This window comes from Nicotiana tomentosiformis, chromosome 5, assembly GCF_000390325.3.
Source record: "Nicotiana tomentosiformis chromosome 5, ASM39032v3, whole genome shotgun sequence".
NCBI classification, from domain to species: domain Eukaryota; kingdom Viridiplantae; phylum Streptophyta; class Magnoliopsida; order Solanales; family Solanaceae; genus Nicotiana; species Nicotiana tomentosiformis.
Window position 1 is genome coordinate 132,291,841 of NC_090816.1, and position 14,428 is coordinate 132,306,268.

A 14,428-nucleotide genomic window follows, 5' to 3' on the forward strand; every position below is an offset into this window, starting at 1 on the left:
GGACCCAAACCAATTAACCCGATAAGTCATATAGCTATCTATAAAGCATAAATGGATCAGTAAATGGGATAATGGGGCTAAAACTCTCAAAACGACCGGCCGGCTCGTTACATCCTCCCCCTCTTAAAGAAGCGTTCGTCCTCGAACAAGTCTAGAAACATACCTGGAGTCTCAAATAGGCGTGGATAATTGCTTCGCATCTCCCGCTCGGTCTCCCAAGTAGCCTCCTCTACAGGCTGACCTCTCCACTGCACCTTCACTGAAGCTATATCCTTTGACCTTAACTTCCGAACCTGTCGATCCAAAATGGCCACCGGCTCCACATCATAAATCAAATCACCATCCAACTGAACCATACTGAAATCCAAAACATGAGACGAATCGCCGATATATTTCCGAAGCATAGAAACATAAAATACTGGATGCATACTCGACAAGCTAGGTGGCAAGGCAAGCTTGTAAGCCACTTCCCCAATCCTCTGAAGCACCTCAAAAGGCCCAATGAACCGAGGGCTCAACTTGCCCTTCTTCCGGAACCTCAAAACACCCTTCATGGGTGAAACCTTTAGCAGAAACTTCTCCCCAACCATATAAGACACATCACTGACTTTCCTGTCAGCATAACTCTTATGTCTTGACTCCGCCGTGCGATGCTGCTCTTGAATCAATTTAACATTGTCCAATGCATCCTGAACCAAGTCTGTACCCAAATTTCTAGCATCATCAGGCTCAAACCAACCTACCAAAGATCTACACCGCCTCCCATACAAAGCCTCATACGGGGCCATCTGGATGCTCGACTGATAACTGTTGTTGTAAGCAAACTCCGCGAGTGGCAGAAACTGATCCCAAGAACCCCCAAAATCAATAACACAAGTGCGTAGCATGTCCTCCTATATCTGAATAGTGCACTCGGACTGTCCGTCCATCTGAGGGTGAAATGTTGTGCTCAACTCAACCTGGGTGCCCAACTCTCACTGCACGGCTCTCTAAAACTGTGATGTAAACTGCGTGCCTCTATCTGAAATGATGGAAACTGGTACACCGTGAAGGAGAATAATCTCTCGAATGTAAATCTCAGCCAATCGCTCCGAAGAATAGGTAGCACTAACTGGAATGAAGTGCGCGGACTTAGTTAGCCGATCCACAATCACCCAAATAGCATCGAACTTCCTCGAAGACCGTGGGAGTCCAACTACATAATCCATAGTGATCCGTTCCTATTTCCACTCTGGAATTTCTAACCTCTGAAGCAATCCACCCGGTCTCTGATGATCATACTTCAGCTGTTGACAGTTAAGGCACCGAGATACAAACCCTACTACATCCTTCTTCATTCTCCTCCACCAATAGTGTTGCCTCAAGTCCTGATACATCTTCGCGGCACCCGGATGAATGGAATACCGCGAACTGTGGGCCTCCTCAAGAATCAACTCACGTAGCCCATCCACATTGGGCACACATATCCGACCATGCATCCTCAATACTCCATCATCTCCAATAGTCACATCTCTAACATCAACGTGCTGAACCGTGTCTTTAAGGACAAGAAAATGGGGATCATCATACTGGCACTCTCTAATGCGATCATATAAGGAAGACCGAGAAACCACACAAGCTAGAACCTAGATAAGATCCTTAATATCCAATCTTAAGAACTAGTTGGCCAATGCATGAACATCAACTGCAAGAGGTCTCTCCCCAGCGAGAATGAATGCAAGACTACCCATACTTACTACTTTTCTACTCAAGGCATCAATCACCACATTAACCTTCCCCGGATGTTACAAAATGGTGATATCATAGTCTTTTAGCAGCTCCAACCATCTCTGCTGTCTCAAATTTAGATCCTTTTGTTTGAACAAGTGTTGGAGGTTATGATGATCAGTAAATACCTCACAAGACACACCATAGAGATAATGCCTCCAAATCTTCAACACATGAACAATGGAAGCCGACTCCAAATCATGAACATGGTAGTTCTTCTTATGAGGCTTCAACTTGCGTGAAGCATAAGCAATTACTCTACCCTCCTGCATCAACACACACCCAATGTCGATCTGAGAAGCATCACAATATACTATATAGGAGCTTGAAGCCGACGGCAAAACTAGAATTGGAGTTGTGGTCAAGGCAGTCTTGAGCTTCTGAAATCTCTCCTCACACATCCGACCACCTTAAAGGAGCACCCTTTTGGATCAATTTGGTCAAGGGCGATGCAATAGATGAGAAACCTTCCACAAAGCGACGATAATAACTGGCCAAGCCGAGAAAGCTCTGAATCTCCTTAGCTTAGGACGGTCTGGGCCAACTCTGAACCGCCTCTATCTTCTTCGGATCCACCCGAATACCCTCACTGGACACCATGTGTCCAAAGAATTCCACTAAACTGAGCCAAAATTCACACTTGGAGAACTTGGCATAAAGCTTCTCCTCCCTCAGCCGTTGTAACACAATCCTCAAATGATGGGCATGATCCTCCTGGCTACGAGAGTACACCAGGATGTCATCAATGAATACAATAACAAACGAGTCGAGATATGGCTGAAACACACTGTTCATCAGATGCTTGAATGATGTTGGGGTGTTGGTCAGCCCAAAAGACATCACAAGAAACTCATAATGAACATAACAGATCCTGAATGCTGTCTTTAGAATATCCGAGTCCCGAATCATCAACTGGTGATACCCAGACCTTAAATCAATCTTGGAGAACACCCTCTCTCATTGAAGCTGGTCAAACAGATCATCAATATGCAGCAAAGAATACTTGTTTTTGATTGTAACTTTGTTCAACTGCCTATAATCAATGCACATTTTCATGGTACCGTCCTTCTTTTTCACAAACAACACTGGCGCACCCTAAGGTGACACACTAGGCCTAATAAACATTTTATCAAGGAGTTCCTGAAGCTGTTCCTTCAATTCCTTCAACTCAGCTGGAGCCATGCGATATGGTGGAATAGAAATGGGCTGAGTTCCTGGCACCAAGTCAATACCGAAGTCAATATCCCTGTCACGCGGCATGCCCCGCAAGTCTGCAGGAAACACATTCGGAAATTCTTGCACTACCGGAATCGAATCAATAGTAGGAGCATCAGCACTAACATCCCTCACAAAGGCCAAATAAGATAAATAACCCTTCCCAACCATCCGCTGGGCCTTCAAATATGAAATCACTCTACTGGGAACATAGTCCGGAGAACCTCTCTACTCAATCCTCGGCAACCCCGGCATCGCCAATGTCATAGTCTTAGCATGATAATCTAGAACATCATGACATAGAGACAACCAATCCATACCCAAGATCACGTCAAAATCAAACATGCTAAGCAACAAGAGATCAACTCTAGTATCCAGACTCCCAATGATCACTATACACAACCGATATACATGGCCCACAATAATAGTATTGCCCACCGGCATAGAGACATGAACAGATGAAACAAAGGACTCACGGGGCATATCCAAATGATTAGTGAAGTACGATGATACTTATGAATAATTGGCACCAGGGTCAAACGGTACCGAGGCCTCTCTGTGAAAAACTGAGACAATACATGTGATCACTAAAATCTGAAGCAACATCATTTGGTTTAGCAGGAATAGCATAGAATCGAGCCTAACCACCGCCTGATCGGCCTCCCCCTCTAGGGAAACCCCTAACTGACTGAGCTTCACCCTGATCTAGCTAAGTGGGTGGTGAAATAACGGGAGCTGAAGTCGTAGGCTGACTCCTCTGCTAAGCTGGACCTCCCATAAGGTGGGGACAATACCTCTTGATGTGACCCATATCTCCACACTCGAAACAACCCCTCCCTGTGAATGGCGGTGAGGCCTGGAGAGAGCCCCGAGTACTAGAATACCTGCTAGATGAACCTGGTGCAGATGATCCCTGAAATGAAGGTGCATGGGATGAACTCTAAGCTGGTAGGGCACTGAAAGATGACTGGCCCTGATGATAACTATATGAACCATGGCTGGATGATGCACCACGATGAACTGGATGACCCGTCTGAGCGTGCCTGTAAGGTCGACCCCTGCCGTGGTAAAACTGACCCCCTGAAGAAACACCGCTGAAATCACCTGATCCACGAGGCCTTTTGGCCTTCCTCTCACCCCGCTACTGACTGCATACCATCTCTATCTGCTGAGCAATGTCGACAACCTCATCAAAAGTAGCATCAGATACCCTCTCCCTAGTCATAAGCAACTGTAACTGATATGTGAGGCCATCGGCGAACCTACGAATCCTCTCCCTATTAGTGGGAACTAGCCAAACTGTGTGACGAGCCAACTCAGAAAACCTCATCTCGTATTGTGTCACAGACATACCATCCTAACGAATCTGCTCAAACTGCCGACGTAGCTCCTCTCTGCGAGACTGTGGTACAAACTTCTCCAAGAAGAGAACGGAGAACTCCAGCCATATAAGTGGTGCTGCACCGACCGGCCTGTGCTTCTCTTAAGACTCCTACTATCTGAAAGCAGTCCAAGAAAACTGAAAAGTAGTGAACGAGACCCCACTGGTCTCCAGAATACCCGTCGTCCGAAGCATCCGCTCACACCTATCCAGAAAACCCTGAGCATCCTTTAACTCAGCACCACTAAATGATGGAGATTGAAGCTTCCCAATTCTCTCAAGCCTCATCTGCTTATCGTTTGCCATAGCGGGGACTACCGGGGACTGAGCAGCTGCAGCCGGCTGGGCTGGTAATATCCCCGGTATCTAAAGTCCCTACACTACCTGGTCCAGAGTACGAGCAACAGGGGTGTGAGTACCTCCCCCGGTATGAGAAGTGGCAGGTGCGGCCTAAGCCGAAACCACCTGAGCAAGGCCAGTGCAAACTGTCAATATCTGGGCCAAAGGCTACTGAAGGCCTCGAATCACAATGAGCATAACTGGTGCTTGAGCTGGAGCAACTGGTGGGTCTGCAGGTGCTGCCTAGCTGTACCTCTTCCCCTACCGCGTCCTCTATCGCGACCTCGGCCTCTCGCGGCCCTAGCTGGTGGTACTGGTGGATGTCCATCCTGCTCAGTAGTACGCGTCCTCACTATTTATGAGAGAATAGAACCACAAAAATTCAGTTTTTGGATCAACAAATTTGCATGACAGAGTACAAGAAATTGAAATTTTCCTAAGGGTTCGGCAGCCTCTCGAAGATAAGTATAGACGTCTCTAGACCAATCCATAAGACTCTACTAAACCTGCTCATGACTCATGATACCTATGTAACCTAGGCTCTGATACTAACTTGTCATGACCCAAAAACTAATCGTCGTGATGGCGCCTATCATGGAACTAGGCAAGCTGCTACTCAACTATCTCAACATAGTAAAAGCTTTGAAATATAGGCAGAAGCAATTTAATATTTAAGAATACCCTTTTTAAAATCGAAATAAACCCGCAACACAATACAATTTATCCCAAAATCGGGGTTTCACCGAGTACATGAGCATCTATGTCAGAATAAAGTCAACTACAATGTCTAAAGAGTAAAAATGGAAGTACATATAAAGATAATGAAAGAGAGTCAAGTCCTATGAACGCCATGCAGCTACCTCGATAGTCTCCGAGATCCTATCTCCTCAATCAACATTCGCCGTAACTAGAAACACCCAGATCTGCACACGAGGTATATGGTGTAGCGTGAGTATAACCAACTCAGTAAGTAACAAACCCAAACTGTGGGCTGAAGGTAGTGATGAACTCAACCGGCACAGTTCAATATAAAAAATAACAGTGCAGAAACGTAGGCATGCTTTCAACTTAAATGGGCCACTCAAAATAGTAAGGTACAACAGATCTGATCAGTATAAAGAATATGACTCTACTATCTCCACATGCCAATACACATGTTGTATGTGATGCACCATGATGTCAGTCTCATGTGCTCACACTCTCAAATGCTCAACCATTCGGTACTGTATATGGCCTATACGGCCCATGGAAGATCCATCCCGGAACATATACATCACTGACTATAAGTCACCCAGTATCGAGGAAAGGTCAATCCATCCCTATGGAGAAGATCCATCTCCGTATAATATCAACCGCGCTCACTGGGTGTGTGTGCAGACTCCGGAGGGGCTTCTTCAGCCCAAGCGCTATCAAATATCAGTATAACCACTGCGGCGTGCTGCCCGATCCCATAAATATCACTTATATCAGGCACTCGGCCTCACTCACTCATCAATCTCTCTAGTCTCTTTCTAGTACCCTAGTATTATTGTCATGGTTGTTGTTGTACTTGTTGTTGTGATGTACGAGATTTCTGCCGTGTGAGTGTTATTGGGTTGCACGAGGTTTCTGTCGTGCTATTGTTAATATTGAAATTTGCACATGCGGCATGTTAAGGCGGGCTATATATATGTGGGTTGCGCATGTGGCGAGATAATGTGGGAATATTATTATGCATGTGTGGCGAGCCAAGGCGGGCATTTACTTTATTATTGCCACGTGGCGAGACAAGATGGGTTATGTCAGGGATTGATCTGTAATGACTTGTGATGGCCTGGGGGAATTCTTGTCATTGATGTTTGTGTAGTAGTACACTTACTTGTGTGAGTTTTATCTTGTGGAAAGTTGTGAGAAAATATTCTACGTTCTGTCCATTTCCTTTCCTATAGTTATTAGCTGGCATGAACCATGTTAGGACACTTGCACAAGCATACACGTAGTTGAGCACTCTTATCGGTTAAGAGGTTTTCTTGATATTGCTGAGTATAGATGTACACCCTTTATTACTTGTCTTCTATGTGAGAATGGCTCTATTTAGCACGTGAGTCGTCAGCGCGGTTATGAAGTATAATGAGGGCACATGATACCCAGTGTTAGGGTTCAGGTATTGGGACCCGTGAGTTATGAATAGTATGAGGTTCGGTACCTCGTGGAGTTTATTTACTAAAACCTGGTGTGAAAGTGGTTGTTTTTATCTAGCTGCTACCTGGCCTTCTTTTAATTATGTTCATCGAATTTAGGTTGTGTTTCCGTTCGTTCTTCTATGTCATTACTATGGTGTTTCCGCTGATAGTTGTTGTTTTCCTTCCCTATCGCAGTTAACGTATTAATTGTCACTTCGCGTAGTCTTTATGTAGATATCATGCTATGTTGGTTCTATACTTATACTTGTTCAGGTTATTTAGTCCAGTAGGTGTCTTGATTATTCCTCGTCACTACTCCACTGAGGTTAGTCTTGATACTTGTTGGGTACCGCCGTGGTGTACTCATACTATACTTCTGCATATTTTTGTGTAGATCCGGGTATTTCGAAGTCAGTTGATCATTAGCTAGTTGTGCGGACTGTTGCTGTGGAGACTCAAGGTAAACCCGCTGCTTCGTTTGCATGCTTCGGAGTCATCTTCTGATTTGTATTCACACTGTTTACTTTATTTCAAACAGTTGTATTTAGAAAATTGTAACAAACTCTGTAGAGCTTATGACTTGTACTACAGGTTTTGGGAATTATAAATTTTATAGAGATTTCCATTTAAAAAATTATTAAATATTATTTAATTATTGTTGTTATTTAGTAAATGTTAGGCTAACCTAGTCCTAAAAATTAGGTACCATCACGATACCCAACGGAGGAAAAATTAGATCGTGACAGTAGTCGAGTCGGGAGGGGTCCTTTTTTCTCTTTTTTGGGCTCATATATTTGAGGCTTAATAGGCCCTTCCGAGACTGCGCCTTAATAGTCCCTCCCAAACTATAAATACACCCAATTATTTCTCTCCCCCCAAAATCAAAAAATCATGTCTTTTGTTTGTGACTTTTGCTCCAAGTATTTGGAGACCACTATTTGTACGGGAGACTGAGCCAATTTTATGCCTGGTGTTTTTCCAAAAACATAGTGAAATCTAATTTTTCTCAATTTGTCTTGATCGTATTTCTACTTTTATCAAAAAATATTAAACATTCCAGTTTTTAACATATGCTTCTATATAAATTAATTAGACAACTAGGTCGTGATGGTAATTGTTTGCTGAGACTGGAAGACTTTGGTAATAGAATGGTTGTTATGATTGAAATGGAGCAACCTTTGATTATGCCATGTTGAAAATAAAATTGTTGTTCGTGTTGATCGCTTTATTATTTTGACACAGAGAGCTATCTTAGCTTATGTATAAGACAATTGGGAGTGGTTGGGAAGTGGATTGCAGATTTCACGGGTTGGGCTATCGAATTTAAGAAATGGTGGGCTGCATGGCGTCGTCTTTAGTGGTGTTGTTTTGCTTAGTCAAATCTTTTTTTCTTTGTTTAAATCCTAGCATATTGAGTAAATTGTTTCTTTGCTCTCTTCTTTAATCCCTGGAAAAGGATGAATCATCAAATGCATTCACTTAGTAATATTATTTTATATTATCAAGGGTTAATTCATATTGATAAGATATTAATCTGTTTGTAATATATTGCCTTAGATCTTGTTGTAAGAAACTTTATTTGCTAATATGAAGATTTGATTAGTTTCATTTAAAGTTCTAAATACTTCTACTATTAAAAAGTAGATATTCTTTGTTTTTTCTTTCTTGCACATATTTTATACTTTTTTTCTGCAAACTTTAATACTGTCTAAGTGAAAAAATTATTATTTATTCTGACATTAATCCTTTTTGGGGCCTCAAAATTTTGGGGCCCTAGAACAAAAGTTTTACTAGTCTTACCTTTGCACAACCGATGTTTATAATCATTGCTTTTAGTTTTATGGCTTCTTTAGAAGAGATTTTCATTTCAGTTTTACACACCAGAGCTCTGAAATTATAAGATCTAAAAAATCATTTGCTTGTTTTCAAATTATAGATGATTCTCCCACTTTTAAATGTTAGATTTGCCTCATCAAAGTTATGGATTTTTTTTTTGGTAACTAACTTATTTTATTAATCACCAAATAGCTATTACAAAACTATAGCATATCTAACACGGCTTGCTATCATTCTATGGACATTTCGTGCCCTACTATCTAGAAACATAAGCCATACACAAAAGACTTGTTTCTAGGAGTAACTCGAACACTAACAACATAAGCTATTTTCTTTGCAATCTGCTCCCATACTTTATTTTTTTATTCAAAAATACGCCTGTTCCTTTCAATCCAAATTTGATAAGCAACTTCTGCATAGACCACTTTAAAGACCTGCGCATGCTGAGATTTTCCTTTAGCACACATTACTGCCTATTGTAGGAACTGGTGCCAATCAATAAATCCCAAGTACTGCTTTTGCATTCAGTTGCATTAGTTCTCTGGTTTCCACTTGTTTTCTGCCAATCAATAAATCCCAGGTATTGTACGAATAGATGATCTCTGATTTCCACTTGTTTTCTGCACATTACACACTGAGTATCAACAATAATCTTCCAGCTGCTCAATCTGTCACATGTCATCAATCTTCCATGCATTATAAGCCACATTATGAATTTTGCTTTTGGTCTTGCTGCATTATTAAACATCAAGCTTTTCCATTCCATCTTGTTGTAATCACCAAGCAAGTGCAAGTAGATTTGTTTGATCAAGCTTTTGTTGTGAAGTTGTACAAAGTGTCTAGCTTCCAGTATCTCATTTGCCTCAATCACTTTCCTCACCATCCAACAAGCTTATTGTGGTATTGACATTGTGTTCATCTGTTGATTTTTAATGTAATATATATGAATCCATCGGATCCATAGCTTGTCTTGCTTATGTGCTAAGTCCCAGCAGGTCTTAGCAATGGCTGCTTTGTTCCATAACTTCAAATTGGTAATATTAAGGCCACCTCCAGCTTTAGGTAGACATACTTTGTCCCAGGCTATCAGAGCCTTCTTTGTGATTTCATTTGCTCCGGGCCATATATAAGATTTACATAGCCCCTCCACAATCTTGATCACTTTTTGGGGAATATAAACAACTGTGCCTAGAAAGCCTGGATACCAAACAATATACTTTGAACTAACTGTACTCTTCCTGCATATGACAAGGTCTTTGCAGTAATTTTATCAATGAGGGGTTGCCATTGAAGTACACTCAATTTCTTAGTAGATAGAGACACACATAGGTATTTGAAGGGTAGTTCTCCAGTAGAAAGGCCCAAAAGCTGAAGGATTTGTTGTCTATCTTCTGTAGGAACTCCTCCAAAATATGCTTCACTCTTGTTGAGGTTTGCTTGGAGCCTACAAACTTGAGTGAACTGATAAAATTTCTGTTGCACTGCTTAAACTGACTTCAGATCTCCTCCGGCAAATAACAACAAGTCATCAGTAAAGCTTAGGTGAGTGATCCCTAGCTTGGCACACCTAGGGTGATATTTAAACTCATTTACCATCTTAAGGTTAGCCAGGTTCCTACTCAAATACTCCATTGCTATGAAAATCAAAAAAGGTGACATAGGATCACCCTGTTTCAATCCCTTAGCAGTATTGAATGATTTTGTTGGCTCACCATTAACAACAATAGAATAGTTAACTGTCTGTATACATTCCATAACCCAAGATGTAAATAGCTGAGGAAATCACAACTCTTCCATAACTTGCTTCATGTATGGCCATTCAACAGAATCATAAGCTTTCTGTAAGTCTATATTTATCATACACCTAGGAGAAATGTTCTTCCTAGAATAAGCCTTCACCAACTCATGTGCCAGTAGTATATTATCTGCAATCTTTCTCCCAAGTATAAACCTTGCTTAAGCTTCATTGATGATTGTACTAATGATGCCTTATATCTTTGCTGCCAGAATCTTGGATATTATTTTGTATAGCACAGTACAACATGCAATAGGTCTGAACTCTTTTACAGTTTTAGTCTTAGGAACCTTAGGAACCAAGGTGATGGCTGTGCAATTTATAGCCCTATACAATTTTCCAGTGGTAAAAAATTCCAGTACAACTTCAGTGACTTTATCTTTGATAATGGGCCATGCTTTCTTAAAGAAGCATGCATTGTACCTATCAACACCAGGTGCCTTATCATCACCAATAGAATACAGACCCTCATAAATTTCTTCTGGAGTTACATCTTTACACAATTCAATCCTTTGCTGTTGATTAAATTTAGGACACTTGTGCAAAACCATTTTATCTATAGCAGGAAATGATTGAGCAGCAGTGCCCATCAGTGACTTATAGAATTCTACTATCTCCCTTTTGATGCCTTTTGAGTCAGTTATTCTGTTATCAGTGATAGAATGCAACTCTAATATTTGCTTCCTTTGGCTCCTTTCTTTCATGACAGTTGAGAAATATTTAGTATTGGAATCACCTAGCTGTATCCACTTTGCTCTGGCTTTTTTTTTCCAGAGCTCCTTCTTCAATCATATTTCATTTTTCCAGATTTTGAACCAGCTCCTTTTCCTTTAGCAACATCTCAACAGAGCAGTTTGTATCAATGCTTCTTTGTACCTTTTCAAGTTCAATTCTGGCTATCTCTATCTTCTGTATAATGAACTTAAACTCTTCAACATTAAGGTTACTCAGTACTGGCCTTAATGCTTTGAGTTTCATCCACATATCTTGGATCTTCTGTTTGTGAAATTTTTGTTGCCAAATTTGCTGAACATCAGTTAAGAACCTCTCATGGTCTGCCCAGACATTGAAGAATTTAAATGGAGTTTTCCTATTTCTTTGGTAATCATTGAAAGTTAAGCTCATAGGTGCATGATCATAAATGAAAGGCATCTCATATACAGTAGAAATATGCCCCCATTGCATCATCCATTCATAATTGTCAAAAATCCTATCAATTCTTCTCCATATCCTGTCACAACCATCTTGTTTATTAGACCATGTGTAGTACTCACCTTCCCAAGTCAGTTCACTAAGTCTTAGGTCTTGTATACATTTGCTGAAGTCTTGAGTTTCAGCCATAGTAAATGGATTTCCATGCATCCTATCTTGCAATTGTAGGACACCATTAAAATCTCCCACAATCACCCATAGAATACAGAAGGTCAATGCATCCATTATCAATAAAGCACAAGCATGCTTTATAACTAGGAGAAAAATTGGGGATAATATCATCTTATCACATGAACTGGTGAAGGCTTACACAAGAAAACATGTATCCCCAAGGTGCATGATTAAGATAGATTTGCAGAAAGCTTATGATTAAATGGAGTGGATTTACTTGGAGCAGGTAATGGTGGAACTAGGATTTCCCTCACAGTTCATTGCATGGGTCCTAGAATGTATGAATACAGTCAATTATTCTATCTTGATCAATGGGGAACCATCAGAACCTTTCAATGTTGCTAAATGGTCTAGACAAGGAGATCTCATGTCTCCTTTCCTCTTTGCCATTGCAATGGAATACTTGAGTAGGATCCTAAGAGGATTGACAGATATGGAAGAATTTCATTACCATCCGAGATACTCAAAACTAGCAATCACACACTTGTGTTTTGTAGATGATTTTTTGCTCTTTTTTCAGACGTGACATCTCATCAGTGACTGCATTACACCAATACTTTAACCAATTTTCTGAAGCCTCGGGTCCAGGGGCGGATTTATTTAATAAAATTAGGTTCACGTGAATCCATGGTCTTCCCAAAAAATCACATATTCCATGTATATAATTCACACAAAGTGTCTACTATTATCTTCTGGCACCCATGCTCTAAAAGGACTAAGTGTTTCACCGGTTGGGTGGTTGGTTTTATGTCCCTAAGGTCAAGGGATTGAATCCCACTTGTACTTTGGTCTTGCACTATTTTCTTTTATTTCTTCCTTTCATTTGTTTTCCAACACACATGCTACTCAATAATCCTTATTTCTCTCTTTCAGATTTTTCTAATATCTATTATCTCCTCATCCCAGTTTATGCCAACCTCAATCCCAATTGCTATTTCTCAAAGTAATTTTCTCTTTATCCTTTTTGCTTCTTAGTTTTTTATTGCTTTTACCTCAATTTTTTTTGAACTGTTAGCATAGTTTCTTAATGAATATCTTAGTTGTGGCAAATTGTTGACTGAACAATAAATTATACAATGAACATGCTTAAACATTTTGGTTACAATCAAATTATTGAACTTTTGTCTATAATTATTTTATTATAGCATATAGTTTATTTTTGTAAGCAATTCCTATATAAATAATTAGTCATATATTAATATTTTTTTGATATTTTCCGTTCTTCTTTTTGCACAAGTTTCAATTTTTATTGTATCAAATTGTCATTAGCAGTCTATTTTACCTCTTTGTTTTAAATATCAATGGTAAGAATTGAATTGTTTAAGAAATAAATTGTATATCTCTTTGAATGATATTCAAATTAATAATAAGCTATAAATCACCAAATATTTTCATATCGATTGTCATTATTGACAAGCACCACATTTACGTTAAAGTAGGTAGTGCACCCATGGTTTCAAAATTCTGGATCTGCCTCTGCTCGGGTCTAAAAGTAAATTTAGAGAAAAGTTCAATATATTTTGGTGTAGTGAGAAGAGATGACAGAGAGAGAATTCAACATGAACTTGGGTTCTCTACTAGAGAACTGCCATTTAGATACCTTAGGGTTCCATTGTCGACCAAGAAACTTTCCTTACTACAATAGTAACCTCTTATAGAGAAGACAGTAGCAAAGATGTCATCATGGACAAGAAGAAATTATCCTATGCAGGAAGAAGAACTCAGTTGGTCCAAGTCTATTGGGCCCAAATGTTTGTACTACCTGCTAAAGTCTTAAAGATTATTGACGCCTACTATAGAAGTTACATATGGTCAGGCTGCAACACCATTACCAGGAAAGACTTGGTTTCCTCGGATAAAATATGTGCTCCAAAGAGTGTTGGAGGTCTTAACTTGACAAATTTACATCTTTGGAGTAAAGCTGCTATAGCAAAGACATGCTGGGATCTAGCACATAAATAGGATAAACTGTGGATCAAATGGATTCACAAAAATTATATCAAAGGCCAATCAATAAACTCTGTGGCTATTAGGGGTGTTCGTCGGTCGGTACGGTACGATATTTAAATATTTCGATTCGGTATTTTCAGTATTCGGTTTCCTAAAATACTATACCAATATCGTACCTAATTAAATTCGGTATGGTTCGATTTTTCTCCTTTCGGTTTATTCGGTTCGGTAACTTCGGTTTATTCGGTTTGAATACTAACTAGTGCATAGAATCATAGACGGTAATATTCTTAATTAAAGTACTCAAAAGTACAAAACTAAAAATGTTTGTTGACAAAAGTTTTGTCCAAAACCAATATATACCAACCTAGAGGGAGAAAACTTACAGAAATGTCTTGTTACTTGCTTAAAGTTAATTGATAAACTTAGAGAATAAAGGAAAGTAAATTTTTAGATTTCTTATACTTATGTTATAATTAATAAAATATGTATTGTGTAATATAATATATATTTCGGTACGATATCGGTATTTCGGTATTTTATTTTAAAATACCAAATACCATACCTAATACCAATTATTTTTAAAACTTAAACCAAATA

General features: G+C 39.8%; 1 protein-coding gene across 1 annotated transcript; it reads right to left on the reverse strand.

Moving 5' to 3' along the window:
- Nucleotides 1–9,888: 9,888 nt before the first annotated feature.
- Nucleotides 9,889–11,199, reverse strand: LOC104110438 (uncharacterized). Its single transcript, XM_070176948.1, has 3 exons — nucleotides 10,768–11,199; nucleotides 10,294–10,440; nucleotides 9,889–10,161 (listed from the first exon to the last, which is right to left on the reverse strand). Exons 1-3 carry the CDS (start codon nucleotides 11,197–11,199, stop codon nucleotides 9,889–9,891), a joined length of 852 nt encoding a protein of 283 aa, XP_070033049.1.
- Between the last annotated feature and the right edge of the window lie 3,229 nt (nucleotides 11,200–14,428).